Source organism: Glycine max, chromosome 9 (assembly GCF_000004515.6).
Source record: "Glycine max cultivar Williams 82 chromosome 9, Glycine_max_v4.0, whole genome shotgun sequence".
NCBI lineage: Eukaryota > Viridiplantae > Streptophyta > Magnoliopsida > Fabales > Fabaceae > Glycine > Glycine max.
In genome coordinates, this window is record NC_038245.2 from 35,570,101 (window position 1) to 35,591,417 (window position 21,317).

Here is a 21,317-nt window from a genome sequence, read left to right on the forward strand (position 1 = left end):
TTTTTAATCTTTCTAGATCATATTTTCTTTTTCATTTTTACTCTTAATTCCTTAATATATAATTTTTTCCATTCTCTATCTTCTTAATGTTACAATATTTATTTTAATAAATTTATATTCTTATTATTACACTGTTTATTTTTATTATTCCATTTTTTGGTTATGGTAAGAAAACAAATTATTTATTATTACATTGATCTTTAATAAATATTTACACTATTTATTATCATTTTTAAAAAAACTTTCGGCTGCAAAATAAAAAATACACATAAAAAGTCATAAATATATGTTCTTTATATCATTCTAAATTTATTTACTATACCATTATCTAATTTTACCAATTTCCAATTCCATAAACTTATTTAACAATTTTCTTTTAACTAAATTAATTTCCAACTTTTAGATCTTTTACTGTCTAATTTTAACAAACACAAACATACTTTCATACTTTAAATAACATATAAAAAAATCTATTAGAAGAGAGAATAAAGAAGTATTGGAATTTGTTTAACATCGAAATTAATTCTTTAACCATATTTTTTTTTATCATATGAGTATACAAAATATTTTGTTGGAAAAATAAAGCTCACTTGGTTGTCGGCTGTGGGTGCACAGCAAAAATTCAAAAGATAATAAAGAAGTGTAGGGATTGATTTTGTCATTTAAATTTCCTCCTTTCTTATTCACAAAGTAATAAAAACCGAAAAAGAAAACCATACGTCTCATGTTTGTTCCTTTTTTTTATTTCCTCTAGCCCTTTGTTAAACTTTGTTTTAGAATGTCTTACGGAGAAGCCTTTTGATATCAAATTCATTTTTGTTTTTTTAGCTTGCTAACCATGCAAGTTCAGTACAGAATCTAGCATCTCTTTGCTTTCAGAGTGTCCCCATACTTCACTCCAGTGGTTAAATAAATCTATCAAGACACCAAAACAAAGTTTCAAATGAACACAGTATCCCCCAAGTCACCAATGAGGTACCTCTTATAAAAGTACTGTCTAGTATCTACAAGACAAGAACTGCTATATTTTGTTAGCTTGAAGCCATGTTTAAGTTACGGAGAAAGAGTAACAAGATTAAAGCTGTATTCAAACTGCAATTTCAGGCAACTCAGGTAAATATTTATCCATTATATACTAAATGACAAAATGAGGTTTGGCCTAGTAGTTACAAAGTTACAATTTTAAACATATTGCCAGGAAGTTTGAAATTTATACAGAATCACTTATCACATTGTAGATTTTGGTAAGTGAGTTTGATAACTTATTGTGGGTAGTTTTATGCCAATTTATTATATCATCAGGTGCCAAATATGAAAAAGTCTGTACTGATGGTAGCTTTGGTGCCGGACGATGTTGGGAAGCCAACGGTGAAACTAGAGAAAGTTGCTGTCCAGGATGGAACCTGTTTATGGGAGAATCCAATTTTTGAATCAGTTAAACTCGCTAAGGACACAAAATCAGGAAAACTTCAGGAGAAAATCTACCATTTTATTGTTTCAACTGTAAGAAGTAGATTTAATTGCATACTATCTTTTACCTGTCTAGGATATGTTGCTGGAAAGTCTAATCTCTATAGGTTCTTGCAGGGATCTTCAAAATCTGGCTTTCTTGGAGAATCCTCGATTGACTTTGCTGATTTTGCTGCAGAAACTGAGCCACTGACTGTGTCCCTACCTCTAAAGTTTGCGAATTCAGGCGCAATCCTGCATGTTCGTGCCTTCTATTCCCCTCCCCAACTAGTTTCTTGTCTCTCTCACATCATCACATGATTACACATCTTTAAAAATATGGGCTTCATCAAAGTTTTTTCTTTCAATTCATATTCCATATTATTTAATATCATCAGATTACAAACACCAAATATAATTCCTCACATAACATATGTTGAGACAGGTGACAATTCAGAATGTGGAAGGGGTTCATGCAGATCAAAGGTGAAAAAGAACCATGCAGCCAGTTAATTTAATCTCTACAAATTTCCTTTTGTTTCTTGATTTTACTTCTCTCCTTTTTACTTACCTGTTGCAGTAGTTTCAGAAATGGGGAAGATAATGGAAATGGAAGCTCAAGACACCTACTTAGCATTTGCAGTGCAGATGAAGGTTCACATAATGTTGATAAAGTAAGGTTTCACATGATACAGTGGCTTTATACAGCTAGCAATTTCTATTGCACAGAGTTGAAATTTTCCTTAACAGAACCTTCTTATGAGGATAAATTAAGAAAATAAATAATCTATTTTATGAAATTTCAGTAACTATTAATATTTTAAAGGATGAGAACCTGATCAAGACCAGCATCTAATGGCGTCACTTCTGTGGCAACTTCATGCAGGATTTTCCCCAGCTATTACCACCCTTGAGACAAAATTCAATGCCATCAAGAGGAACTATTGAGGCCATTGCAACAAGAGCTCAAATGCATAGGAGGTCAATGGGTTCAGTATCAGATAGGAGTTTAGGTGACTACTGGAGAAAAAGCCTGGAAGATACTCTTCCTCAAGAAAGATTACAAGAGCCTCCAGATAATGTCACTGAGAACCTCAAAAGTGAAATTGCTTCTCTAAAGACGAAAGTGGAAGAATCAGAACTAGAGTTACAATCGCTTCAGAAGCTGATGGAAAAGGAATGCAGTCGAGGACAAAGTATGTCCAGACAAATAATCAGCCTTAGAGATGAGAGAAATACAATCAAAACTAAATATGAGCAACTCATATCCCAGAAAAACCTCAACAATGTGACCAAATCTTCAAAAGCCTTGCAGACTGAGATTGCAGATGCTAGGCAGCAGTTAGAAGCAACAAAGGAAGAGCTTGTTTATGAAAGAGAGTTTAGTTCTAATCTTCAATTGCAACTCCAAAAGACACAAAACTCAAACTCTGAGCTGCTTTTGGCAGTGAGAGAACTTGAAGCAATGCTAGAACAAAAGAATAAGGAATTGTTGGAAAATACTAAAGAGCATGATTATGCCACAGAATTAGGTCTCTTGAAGCAGAAAACTGCAGACCAGAATGGTGAGATAGACAATTGTTATAAGCAACGTGAAGAGCTAAATGAACATATAAAAGAGCTCCACTTTGAATGTGAGCTTCTGAAGAAAGAAAACCTGGGTATCTCTTTGAGATTAAGACATGGAGAAGCACAAAAAATTGTTTGGCAAAATAAACATTCAGCTTCTTTGGCAACTATAGAACAACTTGAATCACAAGTACAGAGATTAGAAGAAAAGATAAAGAATCAGGCAGATGATTTTTCAGAGACTTTGATTTACATCAATGAACTTGAAAATCAAGTCAGTGACTTGGAGAGAGAACTGACAACTCAAGCAGAAAAATTCGAAAAAGATTTACATGCCATGCAATGTGCAAAAAATGAGCAGGAAGAAAGGGCCACCCAAGCAGAGGAAACATTGATAAAAACAAGACACAGCAATGATCTCACATGTCAGTGTTTTCAGAAAGTAGAAGAAAATGAAAAGAAGACCATGGATGCTTATGCAGAAGCTGATGAATTGCGGAAACAGAACAAACTAATGGAAGAAATGCTCCAGAAATGCAATCAAGAGCTCAGGCTTATTACAAATCACAATGAATCAAAACTGCAACAGCTCTTGAACCAAATAGATTCAAAACAGAAGGCAATAGAAATGATGTCACAAGAACTAGAGATTAAGTCCAAACAACTTGAAGATGTACAAAGGCATAGGGATGAACAGTATGATGCATTATTGAAGCAAATTCAATTGCTCAGAATTGAAATTACAAAGCTGGTGGCAGAGGAGCATGCATTATCTAAAACTGAGCCAAAAGAGCACATATCTACGATGTTAATGCAAGAGAACAATGATGAGGAGATAAGGCTTGGCACCCTAATGTCAGAAGTAGAAATCCTTAAGACCCAGCACAATGAATTAAAACATAGATTGCACATGGAACAAGCAGAGAAAGAAAATATGAAGAAAAAAATATCTCAATTAGAAGGAGAGCTGAATAAGAAGGAAGAAGATCTAAGTGCTGTAGAAAGGAGGCTCGAGAATAGCAATGGACAAGCAACAGCCACAAATATTAATTTGGCTTCATGGCACTACGACAGTGCTGCATATTGTTCTTCCACTAATGAATACAATAGGATTTCAAAATCAGAAATGCACAAGGTAATTTTCCAGCTCCTTTGCTTTGAATCAAAATTAAGAATGTTACTATCTCTGTTGCATATTAGGTCAGGTTGCATGTTATCACCACAACCACCCCCTTATGAGTACACTACACAGTGAAGTGAAATGAATAATCAAGTTAGCACCCAAGCAGATTGGCAAAATTATCTGAAATGATATAATAATTAGAGTTGGAAAAATGAAAGAGTAGGGATCATTAGTATTTTTCTCTTTTTTGTACTGTGAACACAATTTGTCCCCTGCTTAAGTAGGTGACAAAATTTCAGGGTTCTGTGTTGTGTCTTGAGCTGTCTTTTCTAAAACTATTTTGAAAATCAAACGAAGTACAATTTTTTATGGTGCCATCCTATCGCTTATATTATAGCAAACCAATGAATCTTAAAACTTAAAACTCTTCTAAAAGAAATATGCAATTAGCCAATGCACTTCTCGCTCAATTGGCACCAGCCTTGGTCTTTAAGACTTGAATATGATGTTAATGTCAGAGGTTTGGTCCTCTACAAAGTTATATTTCCTTTCTCTTGCCCATGTGCTTGAACCAAATATGTAACCTAAAAAAGACGAAAGAGAGACAATATCTAATTAAAGTTTCTTTGGTTTTGATTTGCACGCATTAGTTGATGACTCGATGATATACATTAACTTACAATGTTGCGATATTGGTAACATAAAAAGGAAATGGATGATGCAAACACCCCTGTTGACAAGTCTGAAATAGGAAGAACGATATGCATTTCAGCTGAGAACAAAGTTTATCTAGCATCACACACAAGGTAAAAATCAAATTCCTTTTCTCCCATCTGAGTCTGTAGTTCCCTTGAACACAACCCATTAGTTTTCTTATCATCAATTAAATTGTAATAAAATATTGGTGCTTCAGGCTCAGATATAGTGCACCACTCATGACTCATCTCATCTAGGATGTTATTTTTATTAAATTTTATCTCCTCATTACACTGACAGTGAAGTGAAAACTTGCTTGGAAAATGAGGTTATCGTCTTCAATAATGATAATGCTGGCGAGTTTCATACAAATAAATTGTTGAATGAAGTGGAAGTACTTAAGGAAATGAATAGATATATGGGAACTCAGCTGAAAGAAATGGAAGAAAGATATTCAGAGATTAGTCTTAAGTTCGCAGAGGTAGAGGGAGAAAGACAACAGCTTGTTATGGCTCTACGTAATTTCAGGAATGGTAAGAACTAGAATTCTTTACAGGCGTTATTGCTCACATACAAAATACACATGGGTTATGAAGCAGACAGGATATCATGGTCATATTGGTCGAATTCAGATCAAGCCAGTGTTTTTCACTTCAGTCGAATCTACATTTCACCTCCTCCAATTTAAATTTGCTGGGCTGCTTAGTTCAATATTTCTGGTCGAATGATGCGTTGAATTGACAAGGTAGCTATCGGTTGTGGCCTCAGATAGGTTATGTAGAAAATGGATTATAATTTATCATCTATTTGAACGATTTTGGGGTACATATATTGCAAACATTATAGCCGATAAATAAGGCCTATGATGCTCAGATGAAATACATTTTTATTGAAAATATGAAAGAACAAAGAACAACAAGGCTACTTAATTTTGAAAACCTATCATCTAGATGTGGTAATTGTGCTTTTCAAAAGCTGTTGGCTAATTTTAGATGCATCAATTTTAAATTTTGAAATAATTAAAAAGGGCTACTTGTTTTGTTTTTCATACAAATAAAAGTAGTTTGGCTCTTGATTAAAAAAACAAACTTTACATTGTTGGAAAAAAAATTGGGTGTATGTAACTAATATTAACATTTCTAAGCATCATTTTGGGAATAGCAAAAATTAATGAATATCTTATAATTTTGCTCAAAATAAAAATAGAAGTGCCAACAAATTTTTTGTTAAATTTTGTATCAAATATGAATGTTTTTCTTCTTCAGATACGAGTAAGATAGCGGGTAATACTTCGCACTACAAATATGGTGGAAAAAAACACTATAAATGCTATCCTAAACAGGTTCTTAGATCGTAAATCAATCATCATGTGAAATCTCCATTCGCTCCAAACATAGATTATCCAGCACGGTATCTAACTTCCTGTACTGATCTCGAACTCCATTTTCATTAGTGGAAACCATTGACTTCAACTTTCATCAATATTAGAAGTCAGTCTCTACCATAGTCCGTTGAACTCATTCTAAATGGTATAGAAGTATAGATGATATATACCAAGTCCAGAAAGGAACTGAATTAGAAGTTTCTTAGTATGAGGAAATTAACCTGACAAATGAAACCTAAATTGTCAGAGAATTACTCTCTAATTATGGTTTTAAAGCAAAATACCTCTCAAAAGGTTAAAGCCACCGTCGTATATAATATAAAATCTCCATTCTTTTCTTCAATGATGGATTATTGTGCCTGGCATAAGTCTTTTTTGTCACTCCAAACTAGTCTTGTTTGGCCTCCACTTCCGTACCTCCCAAAGGTCAGTGTCTGCCAACGACCGAATGTTCGTGAATAATAGGATAGAGGCAAAGTTGTATCCACGTTAACTAAATCTAGAAAGGACACGAAGTTGAATTGGTTTGCAAGTCAAATATCACAATTAATTATTACTATAATTTATCATTTTTATAAAAATATTTAAATATTTAAAATCAATATATTTTAGCTCTAATTATATATTATAAATAAAATAAAAGAGTACGAGTTAACCTAAATAATTTTAACAAGAGTTAACCTAAATAATAAATAGTTAACATCCCACAAAATTAGGCTGGATATATTATAGTATGCATAAACTAGCTTGAAATTAATCAGAGATGACTAATATAATAGTAACTATCATTGAAAACTCTCTCAAGTCCCTACTATAAGAATAAGATAAGACACATTTAATACACTCAATGACGTGTCGTTGGACAATATGACCCATTAGATGAGTATAGATCTATCTAACGGTTTGTATTTTGTCACGTTGTTCACCGCACTACGGTGAGTATCCACGGAGACTATCCCTCCTAAAAACTTTCCACCTACGTATTACACCTTTTATGCATTCATTCACATTTCACAAATTGGGAGCAACCGAGCAAGATAAAACAAAAAACAGAATAAATTCTAGACACCTTCTATCCCCTTTCTAACTGCCACTTTTGGCCATATTGCTTATTGCAGTTAAAAAATTGAAAAAAGATATATAATTTGATTAAAATCATTTGACTAGCCTTTTGCACCACTTATTTTCACTTCAAAACCATCATAGTATAAACGTACCTTCGTTGATTTCTTATCACAAGGAGTACATGATGAAGTGGAATCTCTTGCTTTCTTGACCGAGTTTGAAGATGGTCCCGATCGCTTCTGTCTCTTCTGTTTCGGAACATTTCCAGATGTTCTATTAGGTTGGTTCTTAAACAAATCAATTACGGAAGGACTTCTTCGCTTAGAAGTTTTGGACATGCTCCCGGGGTACCCAAAATAAGGGCCAGAGTTCTCACTTGATAATGATTTTTGACGCAATCTGCTCTTTTCTTTTACTTTATTAATAAACTCAATCGTCCAAGGTGAATTCTTTAATATACTAGCAGACTGGCGGGCATATGAGAATGGAGTTTCTCCCAAATGTGACAGTTCCTCCTTGAATGGTGATTCTTCTAAGTTTCTCATCGATGCCTGAGTAAAGCCAATGTTTTCACGGGGCTTGAAATCAAGAGGAAATATATCTTCTCGAAAATCTGGTTCAGGGTAGTTGTCAACTTCTCCCCGTTTGTCTTTTAAGGATCTCCATATTTTTGATGAGTTGGTTTCTGGGTGACTACTATTATCAAATGACAATTTCCTTGCAATTTTATTCGTTCTCATCAGATCTTTCTCTTTCTCTGCCATCAAACTTGTGAAATACATGGAATCAGGAATGGCAAAGCGTTTATCAAATAAGGGGCTATCAGTCAAGTCCACCACCTCACCTCTAATGTCTTCATGCAGCTTCTTTGAATTACTAAAGTTATGCCAATTCACACCTTTGCCCATCAAAGCAGTACCCAGTATTTCATTTTGAGCCAACTCTTTATTTTTCAAGGATAAACTGGGTTGTTTCAGTTGCTCTGATTTGTTGGGAGCTTTGCAGTTCCCTGCTGAATAAGAGACTCCAGAAAGGTTTCTCATTGTAGCTGCACCGGTGCTTTGCTTTTGACCGAAAAACTCACTCATGGACAAACTTGCGTTTGCTAAGTCACTGGATCTTCCAGCATTTTTTGACATAACAAAATCAAAAGGTTTTGGCAAGGTAGAGGAATCCGGCGCAGCCTCAACTACTTGATTTAATGTCTCAAATTGCAACAATTCATCCAAACATAGTTCATCTATCTGATGACTACTTATAGGATTTTTCCTTTTTCTTTCATTTTCAACTTGATATAAACAACACCAATCTGAGTCCAGACCAGAAGATACTGAAGAGGAGCAATCTGTCATTATGGATTTTGAGTCCTCCCGTTCCCCATATCTGCAGAAAACACTGAATAGAGAAATACTTTCGTCTGGGACATGATACTTTTCTAAAACATGCATCCTTTGCTCATGTGACCACACAAGAAACTCATTAAGCTTGACCCCTGAAGATAGTATAGAGTGTGCAGTTAAAGGATTTATTCCAGGAAATTCTGTAAGAAATGACTCGGCAAGAGTCACTGAGTCAGGCATTTTAGGATACAGACCCCTATTCATATTGTTAGCACTCTTAATGCAGCTTACAATAACTTCATTTGTCAACTCAGGTGAGTAAGAGAAGAATATCTGCAAATCAATTCCTAGGCTTGTTGCTGCAGCATAAAGTCCATCTGAGGATTCCATTACAGTTGAAAGAAAGTTAAGCTCTCCTTCAAACACCTGGAAAGAGAATATAACATATTTGAACCAGCTCAATGTATAGGTAACTAACATCAACCATCGCAACAACTATCATATCTTAATCATATTTACATTTATTATGATGCTTTTATTCCCTCATATCTCAATATAATAAGATTCAGAAAACTAATTTTATCTGCTACCTTGTCCTAAGAGCTAATATCTTCCAAGCAAGTAATACAAAATGATGACAACGATGATTAAAATTCCTTAATTCCCCTTTCTGCAGGGGTTTATATAAGAAAGTCTTCCAAAGGGTCTAAAGGAAATTTCAAAAATAGAAAAGCTGAAGCCAAGTTCGGAGATTGACATTCTTTTCCCTCAAAAGGCTTCTCAAATCTCAAATTACTCCTAAAAAAACCAACTGGTCAATGTCAAGTACTTTCATAATTTTTCTAGAGCACTACTCGACATTGCAGTACTTTATAGAAACAGTTATATGAAATAAATAAATATCACACAAATGTAATTAATATAGAAATTGAGATTACCAGAAAGCAACCACGGAAGTAAAAACTAAGCAATGTCAGAACATCTGTGGCAATATTCTCAATACATAAAGGCAAGCTTGAGGACGCTTCAGTCGCTGGAGTTGATTTCTTCCCGAGGTTTCTACTATCATACCATGCCAAGCAAATAGCAGAACTTAATATAATATCCACAGGCAAATCTAAATCACGTTCAACAACTTGAATTCCTTCTTTCTCCATAGCAAGAATTACCAGGTAAGAGCTTCTTCTAGACATTATCATTTCCTTATCTACATTTTGAGTATTTACGATCATAACTGTTCCAGGAAAAACTTCCATGCTTTTATGGCCATGCTCAGTTTTCACAGCAGGAACTAGCGGCATGTGATTATCTGCTTCAGGTGCAACCTTGGAAGATTTTTTATCATAGCTTTGCTCCACAGGACAAAAGTTCAGTAGTCTCTCCAAGTTCTGGTTCATCATACTTACCTTATGATTGAAAATAAGATGAGTCTCACTTCCCTGGAAGACAATCATTGTTAGTTACATGAGTGAGTTCATAATATGTTTACAGATTGATTGGTAGACGATGTATGAACTATGAATTAAGAGTAAAAATCAATTGGTGCAGCTAAGTCAGTAATTCCATTTAAAATAGGCGACAAATGAAAGCATTTTATTTCAAGACCAGTATCACAAAAGTTGCAATTTCGTTTACTATAATCACAAATTTGAAGTTGCAGTCATTTCCCTGTGGAATAAACTTGTAGTTTTGCTAAACATATAAGAATTAGAAGAAGCTCAATACTGCTTTTGGTTCATAATTTCCAGGTTAAGCCATTAACCCACCACTCCCATTCAAATTAAAATTGTTTCCCATTTCTGTATCTGTCCAAATATAGTATTCCTACTCAAGCCTTCTTTTTGGTCTATTTTACACTGGCACACATGCAGAGATACAGAAACAAGAACATGTCACAAGTATGATACTGATACAGGCCAGTCCCCCAAATTGTGAATAAGTAATACACCAAATTAGTTTATTAAATTACAAATATTGGTCAATTGAGTTCCTGAAATCACAAAGTCTTCAAAATTACCAACAACAATCATTTAAGAATTTAGTCGCTGATGTTATCTAACAATGGTCATTTTAGTTCTTGACATTACAAAAGTAAGGACTAAAATGACTGACATTTGGTAATTTCAGGAATTAAAATGATACTTTTGTAATTTTAAGGATTAAATTAACTAGTTTTCGTAATTTTAGAATTTTGGGCTAATTATTTCTGTCATTTTTTTTATCCTTTTGCTCTTAATGTCTTCTACTTTGTAAGGTACCACAAAAATCCACTTTGAGGAGAATCCTGAGTGGGGGACACTGGGGAGTGTATGATGACCATAAGAGGTCAATGAAAGAGCTACAATTTGAAAACACAATATAGTTGTGTTTGAGCATTTCCTTCAATGGAGTAATGATTTATCTTAGCTCCTGTTGCAATCAAAACCTCAAAACATGTTAATGTGTTGTGTTTTCTCATAGACTGAGACTGTTAGTTCCTGCTTCTCTGTAACAGTTCCAGACATTTTTTTTCCTCATAAATGAAGTAGCTCTGTTAGAGAGAAAACACTTCCCTAGGTAGATTTTATTGGTATAGCAGATTTGAAATCTAATTTTGGAAATTTTGTTTGCGGTTTATCTTAGTATCATAAAACCCAATTCGTGTATGCCTGTACGTATTTACATCCTTACATGAGGTATTTTAAATTATACTATAACAGTTGAACTTGTGCAGATAAAAATATATGGAATAACGAACTCAGACAAATAATTTCTGAATTTATTTTCATTAGCATATAGTATCTATAACATAGATTCTATATATATTATCCATAATCATAGAGGCTTACCATTGACATTTCAATGTTTGGGAGCATTTCAACACCTTCGCAGAGTGCTTTGAGAGCAGCATGGCCATCCAATTCAACCCTCAAAAAGTGAAGATGAGGCAATCCAACCAAGTTTTGTGAAAGCTTAGATATCCTAGATGAGTCATATGAACCTCCATATTCCAAGATAATGTCAAATTTGTTCAATGGAAACAAGGGAGAAACATGCCTTCAATCAAATAGAAGTTAACTTAGTTTTGTAGCAGAAAAAGTATGGTAAAAAAATGGCTCCAAAAAATTTATGGTCTGCTTTGATGCTCACGATGTATGATTAGAACAACTAATTTGAGGAAATTGAAAGGAATTTGGTTTCATTAAAATAATGTAAGTATTGTTCTCATGTGCTCACCATTTTGGATTCTTGTTGCTCCATACCCAATATACAAAAAGAAAATCCATGGGTCTAGAATTGGCAATTTGAAAACATGCTAAACATATCTTGTACAAAAAATAAAGTGAAATTCGATGTATGCAATACAAATAAAAATATCGTCAAACAAAAGCTTACTTGTGTGAAACCAACAAGCAGTCTGAAATCAGAAGTTCTTTCATTTTAGTATCTGTGTCCTCAGACACAGTATTGGCACATGGCTGATTTCTACAAGAATCATTTAGTGCAATGAATGATAACCCCAGGGAAAGGAGGAGATTTTTCAATGAATACCAAAATACTTCTTCCGCCACAATCAAAGTTTTCAAACTATTCTGTTTGATGTATGATTGTAAAATCTCCTTGACAATTGTTAATGACGGGTGTGCCATAGTAACATTGTTGTCCACCTTCCCCTTTTCATCTTTGATCAAAGATTGGAGGAAGCCTAACTTTGATTTCAAATACTCCAAGTTTTGACATAATTTGTCTAAATAAAAGAATGCTGGATGGAGACCATAGAAACACAAGTACCAAGCAGCCTGTTTAATAGCACATAACACGACAAATGCCATTTGGTTTCCATTTATATGGTATTCAATCAGCTTGTGCTTTTGAAGACCCAACAATTTTAAATAATCTGCATCCGAGTTATGCATTTTTGTCATCTCTGTATCACTGTGCAAAATGGCTAGATAGCTTTTTTCAAAATATCCAGCAAGGGTCACAATATTATTGGACAACTTAACTCTATGCAGAACAGTATGGAATCCTTGTGACTGTGTACCAACCTTCGATTCATTGGATGAAACTTTTGGAATACTAACATTAACATTACTGGACTCTACTGTATAATTACAATTCCCCTTATCAGTCGCTTTTTGAGGGTTTAAGAAATAATCAAGATTGCTGATTTCTGACATAGATTTAAATAACAATGAAGCCCTCTCCTTTCTTTCAGGTAATTGTTCTTGACTTTCTTGTTTAGAAGATACATGTTCTAAAATTTTTCCTGAAGCAACTTCTACAGGATGATTATCAAGTAGAGGCATGCAATCAGAAAGCAACTTCTTCAACTCTTCATTTTGTTTAATGTCACATTCATCTATGGTATCATCACAGAAAACTAGATCAAATACCAATTTTCCATCATCAAAAGATGTTCCTCCAAAATCTTGGTTGTTCAGATCTATCTTGGCCAATATGTTCTGATACCAGTTAGAGATTTTGCAATTGCACTTATCTTCTTCAAGTAGATCCCAGTTTAAGTAAATCCCATCAGAGGCAGAGAGAGGTCGGGTCTTCAAGCTGGAAAATTGTTCTACGATGATGTCATGTAGAGTTATCATCTTTATGTGATCATAGATAACAGGTACAGGCAGTGATTTGAACGTGTCATCTGTTAGTGCTATCTCATTACTAACAATCAATTCATCAAAACTCTTGAAGTTAAACTCTTTCTTAAACATCCACTCGTATGTTACTAGATCATCTGAAGCTTTTGTGTCATAGAAAGCTTCAAAGGTTTGCATTAAGTCTTTGTCAAGGAACGCAAACTCTTGGAAGGTAACAAGATTCAGTATCAAATCACTGTTAGCATGCCATGTCCTTTGCAGGCCAATATTCCTATCAACAAGTTCAGTTTCCAGCAAATTCATAAAATCCCTTTCAGGAAACAGATCAGATAACTCCAGACTCTTCTTTGATACACACTCATCTGAGAAAAACTCCATCATGTTATGCTTCATAGAACCCAAAAGCTCCTTGCCCTCTATTACAGATTGATATAGTTCATCAAAATTTTGAGATCTGATATTTTCAAAATATGAGTCAACAATTTCTACCAAAGAGAAGCGCGTGGGAATTCCCAAAGTTTCCTCATCCACTTCCAAAATAAGGAATTTGTTTTTATCAGAGTGTGGCTGGTGATGAACAGAAATATTATCTTCTAGAGAATATGCATTTCCCCCCATCAAGTACTCTGAAATTACATCTTCTACCAAAGATACTGATTCCAGAGCCTCATACGGGTATTGCCTTGATGGTTCAGGCTTGAGCATGTCCTGCAAGGAAAATAGAATAACTTATTCTCTCTGAAGTTTGGAAACAAACAAATGAATGGAAAATAAATAATAAAAAATTGAAATTTTTCCTTGTGTCCTATTACTATTACTATTACTGTATGACCTATGTAAGTCCAATTCCACTCTTATTTGATGGTTCATATTGAATGATGCAAAAAGTTATCAACATTCCAAGGATAATACAGAAACAAAATCCATTCAGCTCCTCCATATTTCAAGTTCAATAGCAAAAACTGCATTAATATATTTTATACTTAGAGAACACATAATCAAAGCTTACAACAAGAGAGTAATGTAACTATTCCACCATCCAACTATCAGACTCATTTACTGAAACAGTACATAGTTCATATGAGTGTCTATAAAATATAACATCGTTACCAGGCTATTTTCAACTTCTGAAGTTTGAGACAGCATTTGCATCCTCTCCGTCTCAGTGACATAAACATTTTCCTTTAAAATACAGAGAAATAAAATATAAAAAAAACGAAGGTAAAGATTGATTCGATTGAATGAATTTTCTTAAAACACAGAAGGTTATATTATATAACTACAAAATTAGAAAGAAGAATCTCACCAAGAACGCGTCAAGCTCTGGTGTTTCGAATTGAATCGCCTCATAAACATCATCGTTCTTATCATTGAGAGCAATAGTTTTACTCTCCTGCGAATAATAACGATAAGATCTTATCTAAATAAATAATTAAATAAACAAAAAAATGCAGCAAACAAGGAGCATTAAATAATTTAATTGATAAATATACATTCGAAAATTTGATATCAACTTCGGAGACACATTCTTCGAAGATAACCTCCGCCTCTTGCTGCAGCGCAATCAAAACATCCAAAAAACACGAGCACACTCAGGAAGCTTCATACGAAAGTAAACATTGCCCATAGAATCACAATTTCACAGTGAAATTCTAACAGCGACGATAATCAACACCGGCAAAAACAAACGCAACACGTTGCAATTTCGAGACTCCACTCTTACCGCGAGCTAACGCAATTGCTCATAGAATCACACTTTCATAGTGAAATTTTAACAGCGACGATAATCAACACGAGCAGGTTAGACAAACGCAAGCTCAAAATTCACGTTGCGATTTCGAGTCTTGAGGCTTACCGGGGGATTCGACGGAGCTGTGTGGATTCGGTGAGGTAGGACGGCGGAGAGGAAGGTGGAGAGCACGGCGTCAACGGGGAAGGGGTCGAGGTGGAGGGAGAGGGGGATCGGAGGACCAAAGCGGAGGTGGTGGTAGACGGCGTATGGCGGCGGCGGAAGGAGGCGAGGGACGGGGAGGTGGAGGAAGGGGAAGGTTTGAGGTGGAGGGAGAGCGAAGTAGTCATTGTTGAGAAAGCGAGTTCGCATTTTTCTGATGAAGGTGCTACTAACGGACTCCGAAATTGATTTGAATTTGGCGCTATAAGTTTGGTATTTATAGCGCGTGAGATTTGGATTCGCTTAGATGACCCTAATTTTGGATCCGGTTCCAAATTCCAATTCTTTGTTTTTTTATTACTTATTTTTTTTATTTTATACACTCTTTTTGTGTTTTTTTTTGGATTTATCTATTTTTTTAGATGAAGGATTTTCGTTAATTGTCTTCTCATGAAGTTGTTAATTTACTTCTTTTTTGGTTGACAAAAGGAGTAATGCCCAAAGATGAAGTTGTTTAATTATTACTAATTTTTATGTGGGAAAAAATTGGTTGATGTGCATTAAATCAAATTATTATGAAAACCAAATTCGTTGTAAAATTCAGTGCTGAATACTTTTTTATTTGATTTTTTTTTCTAAATTCTACCGTATATTTTAAGTGGGGGAAAAAGCAAGTCGTGAAGCTTTAAAAGAAATGAGTAAGAGCACAAGAAATTGTTGAATTGGAATTTTCGTTTTCTTTAATTCTTACCTGCGATTTTGATCCTTTTTAATCTCCCGCAATCCTTTTTGCCAAAGAAGTTCGGTTCTGTTTTTATCAATTTGGTTCGGTTTGATTGTTTTTTTTACACTCCTGGAGGACAATTAATATCCACATCTCTCAAAGGAATATAATAAACTCTTAATTCTTTTGTTTGATAAATAATATTTTTTAATGTATCTAAAGACTTGTATTTGATGTTTCACATGCTTCATGCCCAAGGTTGGCCAATATCATTCGAGTCATCTCAGTGAATTGAAGAAAATAAATAAGGAAATAACTTGAACTTTCCTTGGCTTCTATAAACCCAAATAGTCCACACATTTCCATGCTGGGTGAAAATGACAGTTTCGGTGAGTTTCTGCCATTTGGATTAGTCAGCGTCCTTCTAAATATAGCATTGTATTGAGTATTTGACAGATAGTAGCAACACTAATTTATCTATTATCCATTTCTCCTTTTTAATGCATAATATTATCCAAGACGTACGTACGCAAGAAAGAACGGTTTGTTCCTACTTCAAAAGCTCTCGTGGTGTATGAGAATGAGCCACGTGTCTAAATCTAGTCAACACGTGTCAAGAGACAACGATGTGTCGGTTATATATGTCACACGTGTCTCCAGTTTTAAGATGCCAGAGACATGCAAAGGTGGCAAAACATTGTCATGCATGTCCTTCTTTATAAACCTTTGTCTGGAAACATTTCTCACAACGAGTACAGTGTACGTAGAATCAATTTCCTATTCAAATTCAATCATGGATTCAAGAGCAGTTCAAACTCATGCGCATGAACATCACCATATTTCCCACAATGTTGGGTCACACGAAGGTAACAATCTCATTTAATTTGAATTTGTAAGTTTAATTTGTTTTTACAAGAACTTTTGTTTGCTTCCTCTAGTGGGTATGCATTAATTAATTTGTTTGATATTTTGCTTCAAATTTTTGGATGTAGTGCCACGTGGTGAAGAACACCACCACCATGACCATGAGAAGAAGTCGGTTCTTAAGAAAGTCAAGCAAAAGGCTAAGAAAATTAAGGACACAATTACAAAGCATGGCCATCATCATGACCATGATCATGAACGTGGTCATGGGTATCACTACGATGATCAACATATCCCTGATGATCATGACTTGGGTGAGGAAGATGAGGTGGATGAATACCCAGAAGTCCATGGAGCACCGAGTAAGTTATTTCCTAGCACATTAGAATTAATCATTATATGTTCAACTCTTTCTGTATCCTTTTCTTAAGTGTTGGGAATTCTCATGGGTAGTTTAACAAGTGCCAATATGCCTTAAGACTACCTATACATTAGTTGGTCAATTATCAATTAATGTCAAGTATTCTAGAAGAAAATTGGAGCCTTTAAATGAAAAGAATCAAGAAAAAAAAATTGATTTCTTGGGTTAGTTATAATAATAGACATGATTGTTCTGCAGTTTATGACAGTGCACCTGTTAGAGGTGCAGCACCAGGACATGTCAATCCTTTAGGGAGGCCTGGAGTTAACTTTGGAGGTACAACAGTTATGGGAGAACCTCATCATGAGCCAAGTGTCATAGTTGTTTCTCCAACTACTGGAATTAATCAAAGAGGATCAACTGACCCAACTAGAACATTTGTTGAGGGAGCCAAAGCAGTGCATCCTAAGGTCAATTTGGAGAGACCAATGCACTTGGAGGAAGATCCACATGCGCCAAGGCGTACATCTCAAGCATATGCTCCACCCAATTATCAAACAAAAGTCACTGATCCCACGGGGGCAGGTAAGTTGAACAAAGCAGCATAACTCAATTTTTAATGATCTGTTCAACTTACCTGCAATTAAGGATTCCTTGATGTATAAAAGATGATGTGTTAATAGCTGGTTAAATTGATAAAATGTTGTGATTTTGTGAGGTCCTCATGTGGTATTTTGTGAGATCCACAAGTTCTATAATAATCCAAACTAGAATTGCACTAGAAGTTGTGTCGTATCATCTTTTGTGTGGACAAATATTTAACATGAACTATATTTAACATCTTCAATGTGTGATTTCTTTTTTGTTTACTCGGGAGTCATTCAGAGGATGTGGTGCTTCTTGTTAACAAGTAGCATTAGCAAGCATACCTTGAGCTAATTATAATCCTATTCTCATGCCATTTTATTCATTATCTCTTATGGCTAAAAGGTGGAGCAGAAATTGACATCACCACAGTTGAGAAATCTTTCTCCAGGATGGCTGTTCTCAACGAGCCAAAACCTTACCCAGAACCAAAACTCTTTCCAACTATTGCTCAAACCCACTACCCTTCTTCTGTAAGCCACTCCCAATTCGCGCCAGAGCATTCCACTGCAATGAACTACCCTTCTGCTCAAAGCTATGATCATTGCATGCCAGAACTATCCAGTGAAGTTAAAACTCAGTACCCCAAAAGCCATAATCAGTTTACGACAGAGTTATCTACACCAACCAAAACTCCCTACCCTTCCCCCAATATCCATGGCCACCACTTGCAACAACAATCTAGTGCAACAAAAACCTACCCTTCATCTGGAAGCCATGACCAGTTTGCTCCAATGTCAGAGTTACCTACACCAACCAAACCTCAATACACTTCTACCAAAATCCATGACCAACCCTTGCCATTGCCACAACAACCTAGTGCAACAAAAACTCAATACCCTTTACCTGGAAGCCATGACCAGTTTGCACCAGTGTTATCTACTGAACCTAAAATTCAGTACCCTTCAACAAAAATCCATGGCCAACACTTGCCTCACCAGTTTACTGCTACAAAAACTCAATACCCTTCATCTGGAAGCCATGATCAGTTAAAACCAGAATTATCTTTCTCTACTGAACCTAAAACTCCCTACCCTTCTTCTACCAAAATCAATGATCACCACTTGCCACAACACTCCAGTGCAAGTGCAACAAATGCTCAATATCCTTCAGCTAGAAGTCATGATCAGTTTCTACCTGAATATTCAAGTCAAACCAAAACCCCAAAAACCTATGGAGACAACCAAACCACTCAAACAAGGCATCAAGAAGAGAACAAAGGCAATGATAAACCATCAACAATCTCTTTAGCAACAGCTGCAATAGCTGATAAAGCCGTGTCAGCCAAAAACACCGTGGCTTCTTCGCTTGGATATGGATATGACGCTGACACTGAAACAACTCAATCAAGGGACCACGATGAGAACACCCACGGTGAAAAACCATCAGCAATCTCTTCAGCAGCCTCTGCAATTGCTGATAAAGCCGTCTCAGCCAAAAACATAGTCACTTCCAAGCTCGGATTTGGCGACAACACTGAAACAACTCAAACAAGCCGTCAAGAGAGAACACAACCATCAACAATCTCATTGGCAACAGCTGCAATAGCTGATAAAGCCGTCTCAGCAAAAAACACTGTAGCTTCCAAGCTCGGATACGGCGACAGCACTGAAACAACTCAAACAAGCCATCAAGAACAGAACACAGGCAATGAAAAACCATCAACAATCTCATCAGCAACCTCTGCAATCACTGATAAAGCTGTAACTGCCAAAAATGTTGTAGCTTCAAAGCTCGGATATGGCGACAACACTGAAACAACTCAAACCACTCTAGCAAGGAATCAAGAAGAGAACACAGGCAACGAGAAACCCTCAACAATCTCATCAGAAACCTCTGCTTTAGCTGATAAAGATGCCTCGGCAAAAAACAGTGTTGCCTCTAAGCTTGGTTTCGGTGACACAGCAAGAACACATGAAGAGAAGAGAACTAACCATGCTGCTGCTCCAACAGAATATGGAAAGAGTGTTGCTCAGTCTCTGACAGAGAAACTAGCTCCAGTATCTGGAAAAGTTTCTGGTGCAGGAAGTGGTGTGAAGTCCAAAGTTTCAGGAACTGAAAAAATTAGTAATGTGGGTGTGGAACAGGACAAGGGTGTTTCTGTGAAGGATTATTTGGTTGACAAACTGAGGCCTGGTGATGAAGACAGGGCTCTCTCTAAAGTGATATCAGAGACTCTACATAAGAAGGAAGTGCACCCAGTGGAGGTTACTGAGGAAGGTGTGAGGAAGATGGTTTCTGATGCAGTGCATAAGAGAGAGGATGAGCCAGAGAGAAAAGTGGAACATCAAAAAATACTGGGGAAGGTAACAGAGTCAGAGGAAGTGAAAAGAAGGTTAGGAGGTGAGGATGTGGAGACAGAGAAAAAGTACCAAGAGATGTATGTGAATAGCCCAGGGACAGGTGTGGTTGATAAGCTTACAGGTATGGTTGGGACGTGGTTTACCAACCCAGCAGAGAATCAATCCTCACAAGGTAATTTACAATGATTTGTAGTTGTAGTTTTCTCCATGAGGTTTCTTTCATTTCATCAATGCTTTTTGCAAATTTTAGTTATTTCAATTAATTGATTATGTTTTTTTTTTTGTCATACTTCTGTGACTAATGCTTTTTTGTTCCTTTTCTAATTCTGCTCGAGTTTTGCAGTTAGAGACATTTTTTGTACTCATTACAATTTATTTTTTCTTTATTCTTTCAGTATATTTGTCTTATAACATTTTTTTTCCTGTTTTTCTTATCCTGTTAGAAGTGTTTTGAAAAGCCAATGAAATTATGATTTTATGTATATTACTGATAGTGATCTCACTGTTATTTTCTTTACTTATTCTGGGCATGCAGATGCTGGCATATTTCTTTCTATATTTTTTTTTTTCATTTTGTAAGAACTGTTCCAAAAGAGTTGAACGATTGAAATTATGATTATTTGTTTTTTTTTTTCTAATAGTAGTTAGACTTTAATCCAAGATGAATCAATTTTTTTGTTTATTTTGAGCCTGCTACTTTCTGCTCACTAACTTTGAATTTGTGGTTTGCATGGGTCGAAGATTCATCTATGAATCATGAGGCATCAAGGGCAGAAGTGGAACATCAAGGTGCAGCAGGTGCAAGAAGGCTACAGGAGTCACCTAATTGAAGAAGTGGGTGTGTGTGTATATTTCTTAAGAGCTGTTTCTATAGCTGTGTCTAGTTCTTATTTGGAAAAAAGTTTGGATGTTCAAGTCATAGTAAAATAAACTTTTTATGTTTTTTTTTGTAATGTCTATAATAATTTTTCAACGCTTCTAAATACGGTCATAGAAGTTGGGTTTGTATTATGACATATATACTATTGTATTATGACATATATACTATTATTATTACTGTTATGTAAAGTGTGTGTGATCTGTGGAGCGTCACAGGAAAACAGTAAAAGTACTTGTGTGTTAGTAATATTCTATTTTGTTCATATTCTTCTTTGAACTAAATAAAAGTAGTAGGAGTAGTATTTTATTTTCATATTAAATAATATATGAAAAATATAATGAATACGAGATTATATTTTAAAATTTTAATTGTGTAATTGAATTTAATATATTCTAGAAAAAAAATTCACTATATTCTTGTTATAGTTGTAA

The 21,317-nt window shown here is 35.3% G+C and overlaps 3 protein-coding genes across 3 annotated transcripts; 2 read left to right on the forward strand and 1 right to left on the reverse strand.

Moving 5' to 3' along the window:
• The first annotated feature begins 714 nt into the window (after positions 1-714).
• On the forward strand, positions 715-5,774 carry LOC100795780 (myosin heavy chain, non-muscle). Its single transcript, XM_003533145.5, has 8 exons — positions 715-1,113; positions 1,303-1,503; positions 1,588-1,710; positions 1,895-1,935; positions 2,030-2,123; positions 2,336-4,153; positions 4,850-4,947; positions 5,138-5,774. The coding sequence occupies exons 1-8, from the start codon at positions 1,045-1,047 to the stop codon at positions 5,379-5,381; spliced, it is 2,688 nt and encodes an 895-aa protein (XP_003533193.1). The 5' UTR covers positions 715-1,044; the 3' UTR covers positions 5,382-5,774.
• LOC102663374 (protein SHORTAGE IN CHIASMATA 1) lies at positions 1,107-16,063 on the reverse strand. The gene is made up of 11 exons (XM_041005486.1): positions 15,074-16,063; positions 14,712-14,771; positions 14,525-14,611; positions 14,329-14,400; positions 12,002-13,926; positions 11,455-11,662; positions 9,565-10,065; positions 7,439-9,052; positions 6,506-6,655; positions 1,539-1,778; positions 1,107-1,403 (listed from the first exon to the last, which is right to left on the reverse strand). The coding sequence occupies exons 1-9, from the start codon at positions 15,317-15,319 to the stop codon at positions 6,572-6,574; spliced, it is 4,797 nt and encodes a 1,598-aa protein (XP_040861420.1). The 5' UTR covers positions 15,320-16,063; the 3' UTR covers positions 1,107-1,403; positions 1,539-1,778; positions 6,506-6,571.
• Positions 16,064-16,573: 510 nt separating this feature from the next.
• PM39 (seed maturation protein PM39) lies at positions 16,574-20,955 on the forward strand. Its single transcript, XM_003533146.5, has 5 exons — positions 16,574-16,699; positions 16,826-17,059; positions 17,317-17,643; positions 18,049-20,178; positions 20,748-20,955. Exons 1-5 carry the CDS (start codon positions 16,627-16,629, stop codon positions 20,834-20,836), a joined length of 2,853 nt encoding a protein of 950 aa, XP_003533194.1. The 5' UTR covers positions 16,574-16,626; the 3' UTR covers positions 20,837-20,955.
• The last annotated feature ends 362 nt before the right edge of the window (positions 20,956-21,317 follow it).